Genomic DNA, 25,687 nt, shown 5'->3' with positions numbered 1-25,687 from the left:
CCCGCGTACTACGCGCAGTACGCGGGCGCGCGACACACCTATTTTTCGTTATAGTATTTTTCGTTCATAAAAAAAATATATAACTTTTAATGTTTTATTTAGCATGAATTATATATTTGTTTTTTAATAATAACGCACATACTCAACATAGTCCCGCACGACACTTACATAGACGACCACAAATTACACGCATACGCACGAGAGAAATAAATGTAAGCCATAATGTAGGAAACTCTGCGTGGCAGTCCGACATGGTAACTGTTCGGCCACATAGGCAGTTAAATGTATAAAAATTTTATGTAATTTTCACACAAATATAATTTAGTATCTTGAGCTTTTGACAGGTGTCACTGTCAGATGTGGCAAAATACATACAAAAATATTTATTTGTCTGAAAAAATGTTTTTGAATATAATTAAAATAGTCTTAGCTGAAAAAGTAGCACGTAGTGCATACTGCAATATCAGGTGTATGTTTGTACTTAGAAAACCTTTAAAGGCGATTGCATCGATGGAAACGCGCGACTGCATCGATGTAAATGCGCGACTGCAACGACGAAAAATTATATAGGTTTATGGACATTGTTTTGTTTTGTTAATTGTAAATTTAAAAGTTAAATTAATAGATACATTAAATAAATAAATAAGTTAATTACTTTAAAAAGTTAATCGCGTTTGCATTGCTGCTAAAAGTCGCCTTGTGTAACCTTTTAAACTCGGTTTGAACGTTTTTGAAAGCATATGATTAAACACTTTATATGTCCGATTACGTTATCGGCATCGTTAAAAATAATGAACAGACCTTCCGATAACGTTATCTAGGGGTCGACGTACAAAATGAAATAGCATCATTTGAGCGATCTATTCGCATTGTATAAACGAACGTCGATTAGAACACCATGTCTAAGAAAGTAGCTGTTGTAACCGGTTCCAACAAGGGAATTGGCTTTGCGATTGTGAAGGGACTGTTGAGGAGGTACGACGGCGTGGTGTATCTTACGTCACGCAGCGAAGAGCGCGGGCGCACGGCTGTCTCGCAGCTTAAAGAACTCGGCCTTAATCCTGAATACCATCAGCTGGATGTCACCGATAGAGAAAGCGTTCTGCGCTTTCGCGAGCACATCAAGCGCAGCCACGGCGGCATTGACATTCTAATCAACAACGCAGCCATCGCCAACAGCGCACAGCTGTACAACTCCCACGAGGAGAATGAGGAAATCATCAACATCAATTATAAAAGCATCCTGACTATTCAAGAGCTGCTGTTTCCCTTGGTCAGGAACAATGGACGCATCTTGAACATCTCGAGCGACTGCGGGCACCTATCCAACGTTAGGAACAAGTATTGGATCGAACGACTGTCGAGACAAGATATGACTGTGAATGATATCAATGAATTCGTTGAATGGTTTCTCAAGGAGTCAAGAAATGGGACTTTTAAGAAGGAAGAGCTCGCTGATGATGCCACCGCTGCGGCCTATCGGGTGGCAAAGGTGGCGTTGAGCGCCTTAACGATGTTGCAGCAGAACGAGCTCGCGGCGAGAAATATTTCTGTAAACTCGATGCACCCAGGTCTAGTGCGCACTGATATGACTCAAGGGGTGGGTTTTTACAGCGCCGACCAGGCGGCAGAGACGCCCATCTACCTGGTGCTGGACGCGCCGCAGAACCTCAAGGGCGCTTACGTGTGGTTTGACAGGAAAGTCCTGGACTGGTACGACTACAATGCTGATTATTACTTCAAGTCGAAGACCCTCAACGGTTAGCTACACAAATGAAAGCATTTACAAGTGCATGATGTTGAATATGTGGTAATATTAAAAAAAACCGATAACGGAGAATTTTTAACATCTTTCAACGCGTTTCATCAACACTATGGCATGCCTAGTCTGTTTCATGAAATTGAAATTTGAAAAAATATTCCACCTCTAAAGGTGGCAACCTAGGAGATGAGTGACTTTTGAGGTCGGTTTTTTAGTACTCTGTACTGATGTATGTCTATTTTATTATAACATGTAACATTAATTTCCGTCACTGAAATGTTTGTTTGGATTAGGTATTATAAACAAAGGCTATTTATACATCGAGATCATATTGTAAGAGGTCACTATTCTGCATGAATTTTGTGACTGAATAATATGCTTTTTTTACGAGAATTGTCTTTGAATTTTTGAAAATTTGTGAATGAATTGTTTTATGGTATATTTTTATATAGATTTTTGATTCTGGCTGCTATGGTAACTTTACTTATGTAACGTCTGTTCCAATCCGATAAGCCAGAAAAGTAAATAAACCGGTTTGGTTAAAACCCCAAACCATAGGTTCCCAAACTTCTTGGCATAACCGCCCACTTAGGCAAGATAAAATAATTTCAACACCAATATTAATACAAAAAATCACAAGGTAGTTTATATAGATAATTCAGGTTTTTTTTCAAATGCGGTAGCACCTCCTGGATAGTGCCCCCCAATAGCTTCCGCGGCCCCTATCGCCCACCTAAAACTCTTCAGCGCCCACTAAGGGGCGGTATGGACCACTTTGGGAAACTATGCTCTAAAGCAATCACTCAATAAATTAAATAAGTAATAGCTTCACGTATATTTTCAAGATTTCATTGATAACTCATCAGTTTTTCCAGCAATATTAATTCGAACAACATATTAAAATTTTATTTGAAAAATGATAGTTCAAAAATGAGGTTATTAATCAAATACAGATTTGTGAATAGTCTATGTTTGCTTAGGGCGCGTTCCCACTATGTCGTGACGACAGATTGTCGTGCAGTTTACAGTGCCGTGGCTTGTATATTTAAATGAAGTTGTTCATATATAGCACGACACGATTACCTGTCGTTCACGATTTTTTATCGTTACAACGACAAACTGTCGTCACAGTGGGAATAGCTAGAACGGCTGTTGTGGACCGTAGTTGGTTTATTTTTTCTATTTTGAACCTAATTTCGGAAATGGACGCCTTTTTTAAGAAGCGCGCAAACTGTTAGTTTCTTCTCTTTTACGCATACGAAGGTCGGCAGTGATAGCTGAGACGCGTTGCTAGATGGACCTATGTAGCTAATTCATTTCATAATTGTAATATAGTAGGCGTAGCTTAAAACATCGATTGCTCAAGATCATCGACCCTTTTCAGCATCTTAAAATATAAAAACATCTATTACATAGTGTAATAAACAAAACGAAATTACTAACCGCCATATGCTTCTGTATTTGATGCTTGGAATGAAACTTTTTCTTGCACATGTCACAGATCAAAACTTCGAAGTTGTGCACTTTCTTGTGCTTGGCAAAGTTCGACGAATCGCTGAATGACTTGTCACAGAGCTCGCACTTGTAGAGTGGCAGCCCAGCGTGGTCTCGCATGTGCTGTTTGTACAGGCCCGACTGGAAAAGACCAGTGTATCAAAGTCCCAGACATTCACAATTAATAAGAAACACATAATACACATCATTACATATGTTGCTCTGATCCCACAGTAGTTTGTTTCATGGAAAGCTGAAACTACGACGGTGTACAGAGACAATATAGATAAGTTCGTTTTTCTAAACTGACCCGGCCGGGGATCGAACCCGGGACCTCCGCGTGGCAGACCTGCATGGTAACCTAACATCTATTCTTATACTAAAATTCACCAAAATTGGTTCAGCGGTTTAGGCGAAGACGGAGTTAAACTTGCAGGGTTGACAGTTTTCATAAAATTTTAAATAGTCATGTAGTTGTCGTCGGCAGTTTTATCGATAGATTGTGAAAGAAGGTAAAATTTTGTAAAAATGTCTGATTTGTGAATGTTTACCTTCTTTATTCTTATTTCGCCAGTTGGCCTACTAGTATCGAAATCAATTTTGATCATATTTTAATTCATATACATTTTAATAACGACAGGCGGATTTGATTATGTATATTAAATTGAAATTAAAAACTTCAAAATGTCTTCTCTTTGTATTTTTAGTAGACATAGTTCTAAATGTAGTGTATGCATGAATTACCTTACAAAAATTGACAACTCAAAGGAACCTGTGCACAACAGTTGGATGAATAATTGGCAGATTGATGATTCAAAAGACACAAGTTCGGTTTTTTATAGCTTATGCGTGATAATTATTCAGTGAATAGTCGATGGAATATTTATCGATAAAGTTATAAACTTCCGATAAAAGTTCCATTGTAAAAGTTGCGGAAGCAGAAACGGAGAGATGTGAAAAAGCATGCGGAACATTCGCGGTTACGGAAGCGAAAGCAGAGGTCTGTTGCATCACTCTCTCTGTAGTAAAAATTATTACTTATCATTTTTTTTAGTTTCCTTTCACTTATGGCGCGTTCTATTATGTCGTGACGACAGATAGTCGTGCATTTTAGTGTCGTGGCTTGTATATTTAAATGAAGTTGTTCACAGATAGAAGAACACGATTAACTGACTTTTTGACGTTACGACGACAGGCTGTCGTGACAATGGGAAAAGCTAGAACGACAGTCGTCCGATGATAAATATAACGTCACGGCAGAAATGTGACGACAGATAATTGCAGCCTCAAACGATTCTTTCGTGCAACCGATAAATTGTCGTCACAGTCTACTGGGAACAGGTAGACACGACAGTCGTTCAACGACAAAATGAACGTCCACGATACAGTAAGACAGACAGTCGTGATATGGGAACGGGCTAGACGCGACAGTCGTCCAACAATAAATGGGAACGCGCCGTTAAGGTTCCTTACAGAAATTACCTTGTCAAACTTCATGTGGCACAGCTGACACTGCAGAGCACGGTGCTCATGAAGACTGGCATAAGCGTCTCTCAACATATGTTCGATTAAATGTCGTTTGCTGTCGTTTCGACGGTCGAATACGCGTTCGCAAACTACACATTTTTTTAAAAGAGAATGGACGAAAGATGCCTTCGGGGCCTTCAGGATGTCTAAAAAAAACGTAAAGATAAAATACATTATGAAAGAACGCAATCAAAAACAAATAGCGAGATACAAAAAGATAAAAGAGTCCAGGAATAAAAGATAATTTTATTGAAATTTTTAAGTTTATTGAATGTAATGATATATGACCACCATGACGACATTCAATTATTTTTGTCAAATTACTCCACTACACTTTATTTAACTTTTGACAGCTCGAATACTAAAAACTAAAAAGTCGTTGAAAGACCAAGTACAAAGACACGACGCAAGCATACAGAAAAATTCGTGAAGTCCGTTGGTTCATTCCGTGGCTTAGTTGGTATAGCGTCTGGCACGGTATGCAAGAAGACGTCGGTTCGAATCCGACCGGATCGAAGGAATTTTTTCTGAGCGTTTTTTCTGAGTGTTCGAATCAATTCAATAAAAATTTAATTAGCTCGAATACTAATCAATTAGTGATGTGCTAGTGCGTTTCTGATTCGATTTTTTATAACAATCGATTTTATTTATGAAGAACTTTTAATCATCAATGTGAGCGAGTTCAAAAGGGAAATATTGTCTGATTGGGATCGTGATGTTGCGTTTGACAATTTGTGTTCTCAAGAATTAATGTTAATGAAGATTCAAGTAATGATTCCCGTTCATATGGAGAAGTATCCGACGATTATTCATTATAACAAACAATAAGAATTTATTATATTTATTTATAATTTATTTAATTTCATAATAATTTATTAGACACGTACCAAAATTTATCAACTTGAATAATCTTCGCTACATGATCTGTTGGCTCGATAAATATCGGAGCTAAAGAGCACGTCTCTTCACTAAAATTAAAAAATGAAAGAGGCCAGGAAGTATTGCCTTTTTGTCTTAGGTTGTATGTCAATAATTACGGAACTTCGAAGGCATGCATATGTCAAAAGTTAAATAAATGGTTGGACGGCGTATAGTTATAATCAGTGATCAGAAGGTTTTCTTAACATGGACATACCTATTTAGTCATAAATACGTAAAATTTTTTTTTCAAGATAAAAAGGTTGTCTCATGATTATTTTTTAAATTTAAATACGTTGATAAGTACTTTTTTAATAGCAGTAGAACTTCCTTGTGTCACCTATTTCTGCCGCCAAGTAGTAATGTGATCATTACTGCGTTCCGCTTTTGAAGGGTAAGGGTGCTGGTGAAATTACGGGCACATGGAACTTGTCAACGTATACATACATATGTCTCAAAGTGACAGGCGCAGTTGCAGTGCCTCTCAATTGTGATTTAACTCTGAGTGGCACTGCAACTGGTATGGACAGGCATGTAACTTACCACCAGACACACAACTTGTTCGTCCCGTTACTTGATATTATTAAAAATAAGAAAAATTACAATGATTTGTAGCATATAATTTATATATATTTATTTGTCGCCAATGTAGGTACTCAAATTTCAATGGATAATACGCATATTCAAATGCAACCAGTTTCCAGAAGTTCCGGGATTTGTAAAAGGCAATGTCCACATTATTCTTTAGTTGTGCTAAATTCATTCCCTCAATTTCGATCACGGGTTATAATTTTTAATACAACTATCGAACTCTTAGAAAAAATTTCTTCAATCCGGCTGGATTCGAACCAACGTCTTCCACCACATCGTGCCAGACGCTATGCCAACTAAGCCATGGAACTAACTAGCGGACCTTACGAATTTTTCTATTTGTTGCCAGATCTTTCTTTTTGGTTTTTAATTCTTCTTTTTCTTTTTGGTTTTTAATTCTTCTTTTTCTTTTTGTTTTTTTTTTATTGCCGTAGCGCCATTTGCGATAAATCTATTTGTTCACTCAGTTTATGACATCGTGACATTCAACAAACTTAAAAATTACAATTTTTGTGGAGATTTCTAATCACCTGCTACTCAACATATATTAATTATTAAAAATTTGCTGCAAACATTCCAAAAATAAATAAATCAAAACTACATCTCTAGTCAGCTGCTGGTAGCTGTAAAGGTACCTGTAAGCGATTTTTAGGCACACTTATTTAAAAAATACCAACGTTTAAACGTTTAAAATTAATAAGGAGTCTCTTCCATCTCCAGTGTGGTAGCGAACCGGGGCGAAGGGACTTCACGTGGGAACGAATGGTATAACAATAAAATATTGTCAGTAGCGCTCTAAAATTAAATTTGTAAAATTATACATATGAAGCGAAATTCATGTCCCGCGCTGTGTTGTACAAAAATGATTGAATCTTTTAGAGACCCGAATCGTCGGGTACACGTGCTGTTCAAATAATTTTTATTCGATCGAACTTCCTCAATGTAAACCATGTGTAAACCCGTGTCATGGAGCGTGTATGGTTGATTCGTGCTTTGGAATCGTCTATCAAAGTTACCAATAAAAAAAAGTTTGCTTACCAATGATTTTATGAATTATTTCTGGTGACAAGATGCTCGCATCGACAATTCCGTTTTTTCGATTTATTTGTTCATCATTGTCAGGTTTACTTGTAGCAGGTTCAAGTATTAAATGACTTTCAAAATGGCGGAATGAGTCTCTCAATAAAACTTTCTCTTGACAATCTTTACACTTATACATGCAACATTTGCCAATTCCTCGCCATATTGCATTACATTCGTCAATTTTTAATCTCAATTCCTCATTTTGTGAATTTAACGCCACATTATTAGTAGCTAATTTCTCATTAGCAATGAATAGCTGTTCATTTTGTTTCAATAAATCTATATCTTCTTCCATTGACAGCTCGTTGTACATCAATTTTTCATTATCATTAATTAATTTTTCATTTTTATTAATCACTTTTTTATTTGATTTAATTAAGTCATCGTTTTTCTTCATTAACTCTTCATGTTCTGTCACTAATTGTTCGTTTTTCTTTTTCAATTCTTCGTTTGCTTTCAAGCTCTGTACGTCTTTAACGTAAGACTGTTTTACATGGGATATAAAATGCATTCCTAATTGAGTAACATTCGGTAAATTTATCGCGCAAACTGGGCAGGATCCTTGTTTCACATTGTGTGAAATAAAATGTAAAATATATTTTTTTAGAGTAAAGAATATACAATTGCACTTTGTGCAATAGTACTGATCCCATAGACTTTCTTTGGCTAATTCACTTTCATCTTCATTTGTAATTTTAGTATACTTTTGCGTCTGCCGACATTGAAGAGTGTGTTTTTTAAATTCACGGAATATGTTTTGGTAGTTACATTTGTTACACTTATACCACCTCGCACCTTTTGGCGTTCTTTCTTTTTTAGTTTTATCATCATTAGTTTTAAGCAAAATTCTATTTGAAACAATCTTTATGTCAGAGCTAAAAATTTTACTCTGCTTCTTTGCAGCAATTTTCAAATCAGGTTCAATCATTTTACTCGGGCTTTGGTTTGTAACAATTATTTCGGGTTCAAATTTTGACAGATCTTCTTGAAATTCATTCGACTGTATTTTAGCTGAACTATCTTCACGAGAACAATCTTCATTTGATTTGATTAAAGGATGTTCTACAATAGTGAAATTCTCATTACTTAACATAATAATGTCATCCTCATAATCAAAATCATCCATTGGTTCTTCCTTAACAAATTCTTGAACTTCACCAGTGATTCTTGTGGAAGCTTGAAATACATTTGCAATATCTTTTGACACTTGGAACACATTTGACAAGTCATTTTCAACCTTTTCTTCTTTTACTGCAATGTTAGTCATATTATAATCCGGGTAAAGTACTATATTGTCTAATGGCTCAGTTTTTATCCTTACAATGTGCAAGTTATCTTTATCTTGCTTGACTGTTATATCTTTCTTATCTTCATTCAAATAATCTTGATCTATATTTTCTTTTTTAATGACTTTTAGTAAATCACTACGGCGTTGGTCTTTCGGTTCTTGCTTAATATCATCAATCATATATTCTGCATTATTACAACGAAATGAATTCCTGATATAATCGTGATCAAGTATTTTTTTGTCGTGTTCAAGTGTTGTTTCCTCGTCAAGTGCTTTCTCCTGTTCCATTAGGTCTTTCAATAAATATTCTTGTACGTTTTCTCTCGTAATTATTTTACGGTTTTGGTCCTGAATACTTTTACTGCAGGCGCCTTCCAGATTTTTCATTTGATTATTAACGATAGGTTTAACCAAGCCTGTTTTTGATTTCGCCACGTTCAGTTGCGGAAGTTTTATTGGACGACTCTTAATTGGCACTAGTTCGGGTATTATTGGTTGTTCAGTTGATTTCGCAGGTTCATTCCGTACTTTGACTGCAAGCAAAGACAATAAAATTTTATGAGAAAGATAAGAACAGGTGTTACAGAATAGATTAGAATAGAATATCATTTATTTCTTGTAAATATGGTACAATATAAGCAGATGTTACAATATTTAAAATGTTCAGCACATTTTGCCAACAAGCAGCATAGAAATATTAAAATAAAAGTAATTCCGTTAAAATGTCAAAATAAAATTCTATCAAAGAAATATCAGTCAGATATAAGTTAAAATATTAAAAACATGATACAAAATGTCATTGAATTGAATAATTATAAGTTGTCATGTAGATAACCATTAATAGTATAATAACATATATCAATCAATATCGATGTCAGTTTCTTTTTGAATAATGCTAATGACTTCATGTTTTCCGGTAGTTTATTATAAATTTTACAATAAATATTCTGATCCTAAAGTAACTAAAGCACTTATGTTATGGACATCGGTAACTATGACGCCACCACATACACCCAAACCCGACACAAAATTAATATATGTATTTAATTTTTCTACATTGACAATTAATATAAATATATATTAATATAATACATATAGTTAATTTTTTCTACATTGACATCGACAATTAATATAAATATACATTAATATAATATACATATATAGTTAATTTTTCTACATTGGCATTGACAATTAATATAAATTTGTATGGTTAATTATTCAACATTGACAAAGCGACCCCATGAAAACCGGTACGTAAGCCACTCGACCACGGAGGTCGTCGAATGTCAGTGTCAGTTAACTTGATATTTCAATGTGAATATGGGAAATTTTTATGAATTAACGAACTAAATTTCAGCAGCAGTAGAGTAGAGACTCTTAGTAAAAGAACTCTTTTACATCTTACATCCAGGGAAGTACTGCCACCATACCTATTTATTGAACGAAGCAGTAACGTGAGCATTGCTGCGTTCAGCTTTGGAAGGGTAAGGGCGCTGGTGAAATTACAGGCACATGGGACTTTTCAACTTATATCTCAGGGTGACAGGCGCAGAGGCAGTGCACCTCAGATCTTTGAGATTTGTTCTGAGTGGCGCTGCAACTGTTATGGACAGGCACACGACTTGTTCGCCCATCACTTAGTGTCATAAAAAAAAACGAAAAAAACACAACTAATATCGGCAATAAAAATATTGATAAGAATTCTTCTTTTCGATAACGACAAAAGTGTACATCTAGTTGTGCTGTAGCATCGGTCTATGTATGTCTACATAACAGAATCCTAAGCAACAAGCGATGAGAAAATCCTAGCTAATTATTCTAGACATCTCCAGTCTTAAAGTGGTTCTAACACTAGATTACATGGAGTCTCTCAAAGCTTTAATCAACGATGATCACATCTTTTAACGTTTATTTTCTTTTAATTTATTTCTGATGCCCTGGGTATATTTTATTTTCACCCCGGGTTGTTTTTTCTCTTTGACATTACAGATCTTAATAGAAACTAGACAGAAAATATATACAGGTTGTAGCGAAAAGAGTATTATGATCAAATGTACCAACTCAATAAATAAGATACCTGACTCTATTTTCTGCTGCATTATTAACGACAATATTTTAAAATCTAATCTGAAATCAAAAACTCGCACAAGACTGGCGCTGGACCAATTCAACAGTATCAATGAAAGATATCAATTGGAGCAATTGAAGGGGGTCTACGAGAAACAGAAAAAAATGGAACTTTTGGTGATCTGTATCATTATTATTATTAATATTAGGGTGGCTTCACTCAGGGTCTATGCATCCCCTCATCACTGCGACCATTGACTGATCTATTGTGATCACCACTAATCACAGTGCAGAGCCAAGGCTGACAGCATTGAAGAACTGAAGGACTTTCCAGGCTCTGATGGTATGGGCGTTCCCAGTATGGAGCTTCGTACGCCCATCAGGGGGAAGCATAGGGTGAGTAGATGAACAGGAGTTTTGCAGCCTTGCACTATGGAAAATCGAGGTCTGTTTCAGATCAAAAATCAATAACTTTCTTATTTGTTAAGATAGACTATTGAATTTTTGCACAAGCATAGAGTATTAAATATTGCTTTAGTTAAAGTTCAGATGCTATACTTTTATAAGAGTATGTTTATTTTTGAAAAGAAATGAAAAAATATATTTCAGAAATAGCTTTTATTTGATTTCCGTAAAAGTCCGTATTGATATGCATTTTCATTTTCTGGCCTACTAGTGACTTTAGTCAGATCATTCATTTGCCGTGGAGTAGCTCCAGATTGTACACGTGGATCGAGATGGTGTATCTGTTAATACTTGAGCTACTTTGCCATCTATCATAGTCAGAAAGAGTTCGTGCTTCACATTCACTCCTTCACCTTCTTTATTAATTAATGATGGCCGCAAGGAAATTATTTGGTTCTTTATTTCATCAACAACAGCTTTAGTTTTTTCAGGAGTTTCTTTACAAAATTCTATCGATATGGGCCGACAAAAACGGACTGACGAAGACACTGGATTTTGCCAGACAATGTCGCCAGTAAGCTCATTGACTAATTTAATAGGCACTAACGACGTAATAAACAAATTTGCATCAGAAACAAGTTCAGACTCCTCTGGAAGTTTTTGTTTGTACTGACTTTGACCAGATGAACCATCACATCCCCATTTACTGTATAAAACTAAATGACACAATCATTGACTTACAATTATATGGACGTCGGGTCCGCGCTAAAAAGTGTCCGAACTTATAGGGCGTTAAAATAGAATACAGAGCGTCATTCACGCTTTAGTCTTCGTTTGTTCGACTGATAGCGAAGCAAGCAAAATTAGACAGTACTGCGATGACATTACAATTTAAATTCAACGTTTTAGCTTTTTCATATTCCTTTACATGTGACTACGTTTAAATAGGTTGACTTGGGACATTTTTTCGTGGTTTTTGTATTAGACCCGTCGTCCATTCATTTGTAAGTCAATGGACACAATCCATTCTTATACACCGAATCTATGGCCAAAATCCTAGCTACAGTGTGGTCCAATAAATCTTGAAGGTTTAGTACTTTTGCATGTGTATTTGTAATTTCTATTGCTGTAGATGGTGGATAACATGTCTGTTTGATTTCTTGTATTTTATAAAATGGTGGGAATAGAACACAGTCACGTTCGGTTGTTAAATTCCTTAAGTACATATATATATTGTGCTTTCGTTAAATCTAAGTCAATGAAAACACTCAATGCTTCTTGATTTTTTGCCCTTTGCTTTCGCTTGCGTTTTCTATGAGATTCAAATATAGAGACTTTGTATCATCACGGTCAGCAAGCCTTAGTTTTTCCACGAGTTTTGCTTCTATTTCTTCTCCTATTGAACGTAAGCCCTGAACATAGGCATTGCAAATGCCTTTTAAAACTGTTGATAGGGTTTCAAGTTTTTTTCCTCCTTCAATGTAAGAGTAATAATTCACGCTTGGAACACTTGAAAGAATTTGACATTTTGAAATTCAGTGATGATACGTAACAATCAAACGTCTGTTTAGTTTTATTATCAATTTGTAATAGCTTTATTAAATTAATTCACTCTGCTTATATAATTTCATAAATGAGGGTAGTGTGCTTTTTGTTGATTAAAGTAGTACCACAAAATAAATGCAAAATGTAGACAAAACGCCCTGTTAAAATGTTAAATACCTATAATTTATTGAAATATACCGCAAACTAATCAATTCAATAGTACAACATAAGAAACCACTATAGATAGCGGTTTTCCGTTTCTTATATCGTAGTTTTCGCGATAACTTCTAAAACCGCACGTATCCGCAGCTGATTTTTATAAATGTTATTTATGAATATCTGAGCTATAAAACAACACCAAATGTAAAGCACCGGGACACATCAGTAACTGTCAAAAGTCTCGATGAATTTCAAATACGTACCTTTTTTTCCCTCACTTTTTGTAAATTTTTTTTATAGAAAAATAATCAAACAATCCACAACATTATAATTGCTTTAAAATCTATATACTATGGGCTTTTTAGACATGCATAACACTTTATATATATTCGCACAAGTTGTTGAAAAAAATGAAATTTAAAGTATTGAAGCGAACAAGACCTGAAATATTTCTTACGAATTACAATTTCTCACATGAAAAAATATGTATTCGAAATGCAATTCACGCAAAATTTCTACATTATATTAAAGTACCACTTTAATACAATTAAAAAAAAAAAAAAAAAAAAAAATTGCGTCTATAACGACTTAAGTAAAAAGTATTTTTGATATGCCGTTGTTCTATCATTTTCCATAGTGCCTTGTGGCAGAATGTACATTCTCTATTCTCTCTCTGCCCAATATTTGACATGTGCTTGTTCAAGCCACAATGCCCTGTTAAGGCTCTAGTGTGCATACTTATGCCATTCCTGTCCAATGACAGTTTCTCTACAGTGTTTGGCACTGTAGGCAGATATCAGGGCTTTTGAATGACATACATACAGTGTATACCCTTTTTGTAACACTTTGTATATACATATAATTTGATATAGTTGTTTTGTGTTTTACCTGACAAGTCCATTAGGTGAGAGTGGTCAAGTAATATTTGTCTAGGCACTAGAACCTGAAACGAACAAAATTTTAATGTTTTTATCATCATCATTATCAATCGTCCCACTGCTGGGCACGGATCTGCACACTTTCCAGGTTTTGAACCTTCTTCTATTTGGTTATATGTACATACAAACTGAATAAAAAGTTAGCAATCGGTTACTGGAAAGTACGCGACACCGGATTCATCCCCTAGTATGCCACCTTACACATGGAATATTTTCTTCTAATTTAAATGGGACCAATAATGAAGTACTCTCTTTCCAATAAAAAAAATAATCATCATAAACGGTTCACAAATGCCATAACAAACACACAAAAAACATGCAGTCAAATTGAGAACCTCCTCCTTTTTTGAAGTCAGTTAAAAATTATACTTACCAAAAGGAATCCTTTCATTTTCATTTCACATCTTAAATAATGTTGTAATTCACAATGTTTTCTTGCTGAGTGATCATTGGGGAACAGAATGTTTCTCTCGCATCTTTGACATTTATATGCCAATTTATATGTGTCAGTATGTTTCAACATATGTTCAATTTCGCTACATTGTTTTATACCTTTGTTACATATTCTGCAATTAATGGTACTATTATTCGTAGCTAGATGGATATCCAGCATCCACGCATGCTGAAACTTTCTGTAGCAATGCACACACGATATATTTTCAAATTTTTTAGGACATATGTGTATACAATACATGAAGAACTTTAAGCTACATTTATGACAGGCCCGGGATGCAGGCCAGAAATAAGACAAAGGTTCATCGGAATATACAGAATGCCTTAAAATTAAATGCTGTTCGAATCTGGCCTGTGTCAGACAGTTTGTGTTGCAAATTTGGCATGTAGAGTAATCATTTAGTATATTATTCTGTAGTAGTATCTTTTGAAACCGTCCACAAGTTCCTTCATGGCTAAAGAGGGCTGCACAGGTGAAGAACCGTCCATCGCAACCCTCACAAAAATATGACATGATATTTCGTTTCATAAATTCATGTTCACTTGATGCTCTCAGGCAATAACGACATACTCCATCAATTTGGACTGCTCGCATCGATCCCTGCTCACTATAGAAGGCAACAATATAACATTCGTGATGAGAAGGTTCAATATTCACTTTTATGTCTTTGTGTTGTTTTATATGGGCCCTAAAATGTGTCAGTTGCCACCACCCAATGTTACAAATGTAACACTTGTATGCCAAAATGCTTTCACGTACTCTCGATTGATAATTCCACTGTTTAAAGCTGCAAAGCGCTGTCTGAATCATTGATTCATATTCATCATTTTGTTCTTCTCCAGGTTGCACAAATTTACCCCAATTGTTACGTATTTCAATTTCAATTATTTTATCCGGAGTGCTTGTAGAACTTTCCACAAGTTTCATAGTTTCCTCTTTTAAGGTATCCTCTGGTAGAAGACACTCTGTAAAGATTCTCCTCTCTGGTTTTCTATACGGCAAGTTAGCATTGGTATATTCATCCTGTGTATCTCTTTCTATTTCAACACTTACGGAGACTTCGATATTGGATTTTTCTGGTGACGTATTCTTATCGATTTTTGATAATATGTTTGATAAGGCCGATTTTGGGTTCTGTAATTATGAGCGCAATGTAAAAATTATATCATCAATTTGCACCCCTCATGGAAGAATGGCATAGGTCCATTGGATACAGAAGAACATAATCCACATCCACATCGACAATATTAGTTGATAGAGTTACAAGAATTTCAGAGGATGTGGGTTATATTTTTCTGTATCTAATAGAGCAATAAACATTTTTGCCATAACTTCAATTATGCCATTCTTCCACGAGGCGTTCGAGTTCATAAGTTTGTATCATCTCTTATGAATGTATTTGGATAATATCCAGTTGTAACCAAAATTACACTGTAATAAATTACAAGAAAGGTAATATTTATTAAAATGTTCAAATATTTCAAATATGTTTGTTTTGACTCAAAGTTTAGGACATGTGTGCATTGATAATTATATTTAAAAATTCCTTTTGTTTTTGGAGTTAAAGCTTTAAATAATTTTAAAATCTAAATATGATATTAAATATACGACAGATTAACATCGAAAAGCCACGTTACGTATTTATTTAGGCATAACATGTATAATATCGAATTTATTGTTCTACCCACTAAAATAATTTCATTCTATAGGTTACCCTCACTTTTTGCAGTCCTTTGCCTAAGATATTTATAAAAATAGAAAGAAAATATCAAATTCATGCCACTTTCTACTATTTTTTAATTTAAATAAAATACTTATTTCACGAAGTTACCTATATTTTCTGATTATTAGATAAAATGGGTAGTCGGAACTTTTCAAAATGGTGGTCGTATAAAACAAAAAATACCTTCGTTTCATCTTTCCTGTCGTCATCGAAATCACACTCTCGGAGCACTAATTTAGACTTTCGAGGTTTCCTTTTACTGTTTTCTGCCATTATAGTACTTCTACATTGACGAGAAACAATGAAAGAATCGCGAAAAAACTCGCACGCACAAATAATCAGCTAAAGGAGCGATAGAACCATTTTATATGTTTCTCTATGGATACAATAATCAGAAAATTTCAGATATCCCTAATATGTTCAATGCTAACTGGTTTTGTCTCTTTCTGTCCAACGAATTTCTAACACACCAATGGTGCTGACTTATTCTAATTTAATATACTCCTTAAATTATTCGGTTTATAACAAGTTAACACTCTACTGACGGGTAGTTCGCAAGGACTCGGTACGTCCAAAAACCATTAGCATGCTAATATTCAGGTTTGATTTTCGAAATGTATTTCAATGAAGTTTAAATGCGATGAACGTTGATCAATCATTGGAATACATTTATTTAGTGTCGCAAAATCATAATACTGCTTTTGAACAATGTTATTTTACATTTAATAAATACTGATTTTTATTTATTTATTGAGTATTGACCAAAAAAAAAACCTTTATTGTGTTTAAAATGTGTATTTATTCACAGCCATTCACAGCACAGGTATTATTCATTGAGCATCGGCTAAAAAGCCATCTACTTTAAAAATAACAATTATTAAGCTCTAAAAGGGTCGTATTCTAGAACTCTACTCAATGCTCAAGTTAGGATTGCACTGGAAACACAAGCACTGGAAATACGACCCTAACGGCAGGGACTTTAGTATGATTTTGAGTGCTTTAAACCATACTCAAATCCTGACTTGAGCATTGAGTAGAGTTCTAGAATACGACCCTAGAACTCCCTACGATCCTAAGTATAAATACAAAAACAGGTTTTTTATTATATTTATTCATTGAGCATTGTCTGTAGATAATGTTTTATAAAGAGTCATCAGCTTAAACAGGTAACAAATAGTTAAGAAATTCAAAACGTACTATTACGTAAACTAAAAATTTCACTTGTGTAAAAACTGTAACTACTAGGTATATTTATCCCGCCATTTTTTCTTTTCTCCACCACAAAACACTGAAGTATGTTCGATTACCAAGTCCATCCTTTTGACATCGCGTTTTTATGACACAGTGTACGTGCGCTTACAAAATATCTGTAGTATACACTACCCAAACTACCGTTAAATGTTATAAAGATTCTAACCAATGTGTTCCGGGGCGTTAGGAATGTCAATTAAGTTACATTCTTGTTCTTCTCTACTATCAATAAATAAAAGCGCATTTCATAACCTAGAAATGGCGCACTAAATATTCTTTATATTAATCACTTAAAAATACTAGAAATGAGTGCTTTAATCAAGCATTACAGGCCCGGGAGCCTTATTACAGCGACTAATGTTAAAATATGGCGATGGAGTTCTACAAAAATAGACACGACGTTGAAAAAGGATGACGACGAGGAAGAATTTAGAGTATTGGATATTTTGAAGAAACGGGAGAGGCAACAACGAAAAGTTAGCAAAAGAGCTGATATACAGCCTGACAGAGCGGATAGAATGTCTACAGATCAGGTACACAAATTATAAATATAATAATGTGACCAAAAATTCGACTGCCCCATAACAAAAACCTAGTCTGCTTTAGACAAAATTTTACAGGAGAGCACAAAAACACAAATCAAGCTCGCCCTTAAACAATATTCCTCTTAATTAAAAAAAAATAACAGTATTAGATAGGGTACCAATCAACAAATATAACATGAATGTCAAAAAATGATCACAAAATAATATATCTATCTTACTAGATTTTTTACCTTTACTAACTTTAAATATTTATGTTAAGAAGTGAAGTTAACAAATAAACCAAATGTTATGTTAAAAAATAAACCAAATGTTTATGTTATTGCATTAGAAAATTTGGTATAAAGTTTGATTTTGTTTGACTAATAAATTATTTATTTATTTGATTATAGACGAGTAGTTAGCACTGGTATGTCTACATCATACAGTGTTGAAATTTATATTGTTTGTTTTATTTTTTTTTTTAATCTATTTTTAAGAGGCCTGAAATGTTTGGGCGTTTATGTCGGCCTCATAATGTGTGTGTATACACATAAATAATTATCCCACTTTATATGTCACTACTCCCATCAGAGGTATTGCTTACCTTCAGAAAGCAAGATCTCAGATAGGAGTATGAAGATTCAGCATTATTCGTCAACGGGTTGCTCAGCATTAAATTTAGCTCTCCTACCTGACCAATGTCTTTTAATTGATATTGGGCCCGACAGCCCGCATACCGATCACATTCTATTAAATGAAGTGTGTCTTCCAACTCCAACAAAATGTGATTCCGACACACGACCAAATGGAACCCCACAGTTACGAGATATTATCTTTATTACAATGAATACAGAATATTTTAGGTCAGTTGTTGGCGCTGTACTATTTCAGCTTTCCAATTTGTGATTTCAGTGTAAAAGAGAGTTGACATTTAAAAGTGATATAAGGCCCATTTGCCTGATGAGTTGCCAGGGATGGATGGCCCTTATTTTGTCTCTATTTCTGGTTACATGTACGATGATCCTGTCTATTGGTATCAAAAAAACTCCCGCCAAAATACTGAAACGGTTGTGTAGTATTTTGTACTAATTATTGATAACTAGTAATTACTTTACTATGGTAGTTTATTTAGAATAAAAGTTTTGTAATTGTAAATAAAATATTTTACATATTTCCATCTTTTATTTTTAATCATTCTGGGATTTCAGACGGAAGTAGACGTTCACATGTTGTAGTTTAAGTAAATATACTTACTCTATTCCAATTGTATGGTCTGTCTGCACAATTCAGTCAGGAGAAGTCGTCTGCTTGCTTTGGAGGTTTAGTCTGGACTGCCCTCATCGTCCTTTGTCAAAGAAAGGAAGGTCGGTCATCGTCTTTTGTCCAAAAGAAAGTCTGTCTAATTTTGAATTCCTGTCAGTCTAGCCTGTCTTTGTAAGCTGTCAGTCTAGTCATCCATGGAGGCTGGACGTTGGCTTCCTTGAGGCTGGACACTGGTTATTCAACGATAAAGGTCGCGACACAAATTTGTTTTTTTGATTAAAAAATAAATACAAATGCGCATTTATTTTTTAACTTCCATCTCACCTGATGGAAAGACACGATGAAGTTGACGATGGAGCATGCACACTTATGTAGAAATGATTCATATTTGTAATGTATAAGCCACTTCTTCAAAATCTGACCATTTTTGTCATTTAGTAGGTTATTATATCTCATGAAGGTTGGATTATTGTACCCCACTGCCATGAGTAAACAGCTTCCTTTTCAAAAGATATCTTCTTCATTTTCAGAACTGGAGCAATGTTTGGCCTGGCCCCAAAACCTTCCACCCATCATCAGTGCCTCTACCACTCCGCCAGGGCTACGTTCCAAATAAGCAAGCTCCACCGGGCAAAAAAGCTAACGCTGAACTAATGAAAATACCAAACTTCCTGCATCTCACGCCACCAGCCATAAAAGCTCAATGTGAAGCGATCAAACAGTTCTGTACTGAATGGCCTAAACTGTTAAATTCTGAAGAAGCCATAGAGAAGCACTATCCGTTGGAAATCATTACTTCAGATTACTGCCACGCTAGTCCATCTATAAGGAACCCATTAGCTCGAATAGTTACTTTAAGACTTAAATTGTCAACTTTAAACCTGGATAAACATGCTCGTGATAAGTTTATACGGTTGGTCGGTGAACGTTATGACAAAACTACGGACTTGGTAACGATCACAGCTGACCGTTGTCCGGTTCGGAAACAGAATTTGGATTATGTAAATTATTTATTAACTGCCTGCTATCATGAATCGTGGAATGTGGAAGAATGGGAACAGGAAAAGACTGAGGAAGATATGGAGTACTATGATTGGCACAATAATGCTTCTAAAAGGAATTTAGTCGATTGGTATTTGCTTTTAACAAATGACCGGAGAAAATTATCAAATGAAGAATACCGAAATTTTGATATATCTGTAATTCCAAATGGGGATTCGTACAGAGATGCTGTATCGAGTTATTTTAATGACGGAGAAAGTGAAGCCGTGGTAAAAAATTATGCTAAAGTTGTTAGAAATTTGCTAGGGTTGCCAGCAGAAAAAGTTGTTACGTAACATTTTTCGATATTTGTACCTTTTCATAAATTATGAAATGATTTAGATTCAAATCGAGTTCTTAGGTTTTCGCGATTGTTACACATAGAAAAAGATACTATTTTTCCGGATTTAAATCGCTTATATTGGTTTTTTTTAAAAAAACCGACGTTTCGGGCCCTTTACAGGTCTTATGGTCACGGTTGACTGCGGAGTTATTTTAACGCATGTTGGAACTATGTTATTGTCGCGGCACTTTTTGAGAAAAGTTAATTTGTTGACTGAATGGTTGACTGTCAGTCAACCGTGACCATGGGACCTGTAAAGGGCCCGAAACGTCGGTTTGTTTGAAAAAACGAATATAAAAAATAGTTTTATTTCCTATATTTAGATTCAAGTCAAGTTGCAAAATTTAAATTGATATCTTTTTCTAACTGAATAAATGAAGTTTAAAATACTTTGGATTCAAAGTAACTTTTATTTATTTGTTATTAACACGGCAGTTCAAAAATTATTTATTTTTCTTAACAGAAATACCTATGCACACGGCGTGTTTTATACGACGACGCGCAAATGACGCGCGTAAACGCGATTCAAAGGCGATACAGACGCGCGCGAAAAGCGCATTGGAAGCTGGTCTGTATCGCGGCTAATGCGCGTGTAAATCGATTCAAATGCGTTCAAAGATCGCGTTGCAAGCAAGAAGCTTATATAATCCACTGGAGTTTACGCTTAGAATTTCATGTACTTCCTTCATTTAAAAAAATAACAAATTAACAAACAAATCTAAAATTTAAACTATCTCCTATTACTATGCGCGATACATACGCGCAGCTACGGCGCGCCTGCGCATATACGCGCTTTCGTGAAGTCAAAGCTAAATCATCTTAATTTCGTTGGTAAGCAAATTACACTTGTAATCGTCATACTGATTAAACTCTACTGCCCATTCATAAGTCAGATTTCCCTGAGAGAAGAACGAGCAAGAAACGGTTGCTCTTTGTAAATATACATTTGAATACATTTATCATTACAACATTTAAGTTAAACATCTTGATCGACAATACCTGAAAGATTTACATGGGTCACTAGCACGGATTTTTGTCATCAAACGCGCGTCGTCTGCGTCGGCGCGTAGAAAATACGCCGTGTGCTCTTAAACATGTGAACGTGGAATTTGCGCCCGCGCCGGCTTAAAAACTGACCTTCAAATCGACCAGTGCTATAATGGACGAAAATTGCAAAATTACATATTTAATATTTAACTACCGATGAAATGTGATTCCGTTTGTTTTGTAATTAGATGTTTTGCTGTTTTTCTAACACCACCGAATGGAACAGCCCCCATAGTTAGAGATAATTATCTTTATTACAATAAATACAGAATATTTTTGGAATATACGGAGACGTACACACAGGCCAGTTGTTGGCGCTGTATTATTTCAGCTTTCTAATTTGTGATTTCAGCGCATACTATAGTTGACATTTAAAAGTGATTTAAGGCCCATTTGCCTGATGAGTTGCCAGAGACGGATGGCCCATATTTCGTCACTAAATTTGGGAGGCATAATATTAGTAAACAAATATGGCTGTTTACAAAAATAACGGTAAATGACTAAAAAATAAAGATGGCGTAGTGTTCATTGGAGGTATCGAAATAGCCATATTATAAAATTTAAACACAAATTAGTACCTATATACCAACATAAAAATCTACATCATTTTATGTCCCTACGGAAATATCACATTTCCAAGATTATTATTAATTGTATAACGTACATAGAAAAAATCCATTGTAAAATAAATTATAATTTACTAACTTAAGTTTTTTTGTATGATTTTGCAATTCCACTAGGTAACATTCAAAGAGGTTATGCTTCTGGTTTGACAGTATTGGTTTCTGTTAATTGAGCAGCAAGTATGTAGAAGTGAGTAGCTATACCCCTGAAACTTTGCTTGCGGTGTTTACATAGCTACCAGTGGCGGGCGTGAAAATTGTTAGCAAGTACAAAGAGCGAACTGGCCACTTACATAAACAATATTTAAAAAGTAATTACAACATTTGAAAATGGAACTCTGGCTGTAGAATAGTTTGTTTCATCTGATTGTCACTTGTTTTTACATTGTAGCTTCATTTTAGAAATTGGTTGTCTACATCACCATGGATTTAACTCGTGAAAATTTTCGTAATAAGATTTTCTTCGACTTTAAGTGTAATTTAACAGCTCAGCGGAGCTTCGCTTGCAAGACGACTATTTATAGCTGGTTTGCAGAATTCAAACGCGGTCGTGTGAATCTCAGTGACGGATTTCGTGATGGGATCGTCGTTCAGTGGACGGGCTCCACTGCTGTGAACAACAAAAACATCGATGCTCTGCGCCGTATGATCAAAACAGACAGGCATGTGACACACCAATCGATACTACACAAACATTTGGGTGTGAAAAAGCTGTGCTCTCGGTGGATCCCACTCAATTTGACTGAGGCTCAAAAAACGGATCGCGTCAGTTGGTGACGCGATGTAACGCAGGGGCATCAAATTTGGTGTATGACATAGTAACAAGTGACGAAACATGGATTTATAGTTACAATCCCAAAACAAAGCAGCAATTGAGCGTATGAGTCTTTCGAGATGAGCCGAAACCAACCAAAGTGGCGCGCGTGCAAAGTGCCTCTAATCGGATGATTGCTTCTTTTTTTAATAAAACTGGATACGTGGCTACTGTTGCTTTGGAGAATCGTTGTACCATGAATAGTGATTGGTACACGACCATTTGTTTGTCGAAAGTTGTTGACAAACTCCGTAAAAATAACCGTAAACGCCGTATCATCTTGCACCACTAATATAATGCCAGTTCTCACACGGCCAGATAGACAAAATAATTTTTGAAGGTGAACAACGCTGACCTTATGAGCCATCCCGCGTACAGTGCCGACCTGGCACCTTGTGACTTATTTATTTCCAAAAATTAAGAACCAGTTACGCGGTCAACGATTTTCATCACCTGAAGAGGCTGTCGAAGCGTATGAAAAATATGTTTCAGAGATTGTCACGGAGGAGTGGCATAAATGTTTTCAAAATTGGTTCATTCGTATGAAAAAGTGCATTAACGCGATCAAATTAATTTCTGACCATTTATAGTATTTTTTTCTTATTAATTCCGGAAACTTATAGTGCGCTACACGTAAAGCCAGAGTAAGCTGACAAATACCTACCTTAAGAAAAAGTGTCGCAACTTATTAGCACAGAAACTTTAAATACACTTCATTTCACTGGTTAACTTATTCTACACTAAAAGTTTCCTTTGGCCCATCTACGTTACTGTTTTTCATAACTAGTAACAAAAGAAGATTTCCTTGACTTTCGTAACCAGTTATTAAAAAGGAATATTTACTCCATATTCAAAACTCCAGTTACGGAAACGGATGCAGATTTGTTCTTTCCATAACCAGTTACGAAAAAGGCTTACTTGTTTCTCTTTTTATATCTAGCTATCAAGGTGGATGCTTCTTTTCATAATTACTAATTGCACATTAATAGGCTTAACCACACAGCCACAGAAGTTGAGTTGAAGTTGAATGTGTAGCGGCGCCTGTTAATACTTACGTGCGTCAAAGCAAATTAAAAGCATTTTGACATACTATTATGTTCCATTGAAAAATTTTGAGCTTTTACAACACTTTCTAAATGAAACGAGAGTACACATAGGGTCGTATTCTAGAACTCTACTCAATGCTCAAGTTAGGATTTCAGCAGACTTGAGTATGATTTCAAGCACTGGAAATACGACCCTAATGGCAAGGACTTGAGTATGATTCTCAGTGCTCACTGCAATACTCAAGTCCTGACTTGAGTATTGAGTAGAGTTCTAGAATACGATCCTTAAACTCGTTAGCACAAAATGTACTATTTGATAATTATGTGGAAAATTTTAGACAAATCGGTGAAAATCGAGTTATCGTTTTTTACACAGTGTCGTAACGTGGGGAGTGCAGAGGGGGCCATGGCCCCGGGCGGCACAGCAATGGGGCGACGGCGAGCCCTGACTAGTAAAAAATATTTTTTTATGCGCAGGCCGCATCGCGAACGAAGCTAAGCTAACTTAGCTCACGTAGCTGGGCCATATTTTCATACTTCGGTTTACACCGGGCACTAAGCTACCTGAATTAACTCAACGATCCCGCTAGCTATGTAATAGTTCTTTGTTATGCAAGGCTGTAAAGTTTTTGTTTGCCGCGAGTGCATATATTGAAACCTAGCAAGCGAAGGACGCTAAAATTGAAATATAGATTCCTGAGCGTAGCGAAGGTTTAAGACACGAGACGCAAAACAACTTTTCACGTCATTATAGCGAGGGAAATGGTAGATGAAAGAAAAACATTTGAACTCTGTAACATCAGTTTTTTAATTTTATGTAGTCTGTGATTTTATGAATAGTGTATCTTCGGATGCGTTCTGAATTTACACCTCGTCAATTTTTATTCTTGCTTGTACTTTTATTTTGTGTGATTAAGTTATTATTGAAATTATTTTAGTTCTTCGACGAATTAAAATAATTTAATAAACACAATTCAATGTCAACAATAATAAGAATAAAATATACCAACGGATTTGTGTTTCATAAATAAGTGATGTATGTTACGACAAATCGCTTAATTGAACGTGCCATTATCTTTTTTTTTTCATTGAAAGAAAAAGGTAGGTGAACCACCAGTTCATTGTCAAGTTCGAATTTCAAAAACCTTTTCCACGCTAGCGTGGAAAAAACGCTTTTGCGCCCAGATTTCTAATGAGAATTTTTTTGGCTTGGATACAAGTCCTTCGAGCCTTTAATGAGAAAGACAGTCTTTCCGAGCTAGTGAGGTGAAAAATATATTGCCCTTCTGCCGCCCGTCACCTCTGCACGCAACCGTAGTCACTGCCTTACTAGCTTCGATCGCGGTGGGGCCAGCGCTTTACTTGAAATTAGAGAATGAATTGAGAAAACGATATCCTGAACAACACAAAGGTGGCGACGGCAGGCTAACACAATAGAATCGTGGCTGTACCAGCGAACTACTTTTGTGTATTTACATAATCTCGTAAATCTACACATCTACACACCTAGCCACCTTCACTCTGCATGCCTACAAGATACCTCTTCACGCCTCGTTTGAAGGACCCCATATCATATGTCCGAGGGAATACGTGCCCTGGAAGGGAGTTCCATTTCTCAACTGTGCGACTGAGGAAGGTGCCACTATATCTTTTAGTTTCACATTACTAGGTTTTTTTTTCAATGAATTTGAAAAATTTTGGTCAAAATATATCATTGATTTTTAAATATAGGCCATCGTTCCTTTTTGTCTTTAAATAAAAGCTGGTTGCCCTGACCACAA

At 35.5% G+C, this 25,687-nt stretch overlaps 3 protein-coding genes across 3 annotated transcripts in view; 2 read left to right on the top strand and 1 right to left on the bottom strand.

Annotated features, from left to right (window-relative positions):
* The window catches only part of LOC113234421 (MDS1 and EVI1 complex locus protein EVI1-B-like), a 21,181-nt gene extending 4,939 nt beyond the window's left edge, over positions 1–16,242 (bottom strand). Inside the window, exons 1-8 of the mRNA XM_026469731.1 lie at positions 16,138–16,242; positions 14,151–15,365; positions 13,728–13,782; positions 8,264–9,196; positions 7,734–7,846; positions 7,331–7,676; positions 4,739–4,929; positions 3,206–3,397 (exon numbers count right to left, since the gene is read on the bottom strand). Of these exons, the coding sequence (XP_026325516.1) occupies positions 3,206–3,397; positions 4,739–4,929; positions 7,331–7,676; positions 7,734–7,846; positions 8,264–9,196; positions 13,728–13,782; positions 14,151–15,365; positions 16,138–16,227 (3,135 nt within the window). The 5' untranslated portion in view covers positions 16,228–16,242. The remainder of the gene's footprint in view (positions 1–3,205; positions 3,398–4,738; positions 4,930–7,330; positions 7,677–7,733; positions 7,847–8,263; positions 9,197–13,727; positions 13,783–14,150; positions 15,366–16,137) is intronic.
* Positions 843–3,204, top strand: LOC113234488 (carbonyl reductase [NADPH] 1-like). Its single transcript, XM_026469822.1, has one exon. It carries the CDS (start codon positions 899–901, stop codon positions 1,763–1,765), a length of 867 nt encoding a protein of 288 aa, XP_026325607.1. The 5' UTR covers positions 843–898; the 3' UTR covers positions 1,766–3,204.
* A 1,253-nt stretch (positions 16,243–17,495) lies between the features above and the next one.
* Positions 17,496–20,416, top strand: LOC113234508 (28S ribosomal protein S35, mitochondrial). Its single transcript, XM_026469848.1, has 2 exons — positions 17,496–17,738; positions 19,523–20,416. The coding sequence occupies exons 1-2, from the start codon at positions 17,511–17,513 to the stop codon at positions 20,327–20,329; spliced, it is 1,035 nt and encodes a 344-aa protein (XP_026325633.1). The 5' UTR covers positions 17,496–17,510; the 3' UTR covers positions 20,330–20,416.
* Positions 20,417–25,687: the final 5,271 nt, after the last annotated feature.

This window comes from Hyposmocoma kahamanoa, unplaced genomic scaffold (genome assembly GCF_003589595.1).
Source record: "Hyposmocoma kahamanoa isolate Upper Pololo Valley unplaced genomic scaffold, ASM358959v1 84, whole genome shotgun sequence".
NCBI lineage: Eukaryota > Metazoa > Arthropoda > Insecta > Lepidoptera > Cosmopterigidae > Hyposmocoma > Hyposmocoma kahamanoa.
This window is presented reverse-complemented; position numbering and strand designations above follow the sequence as displayed.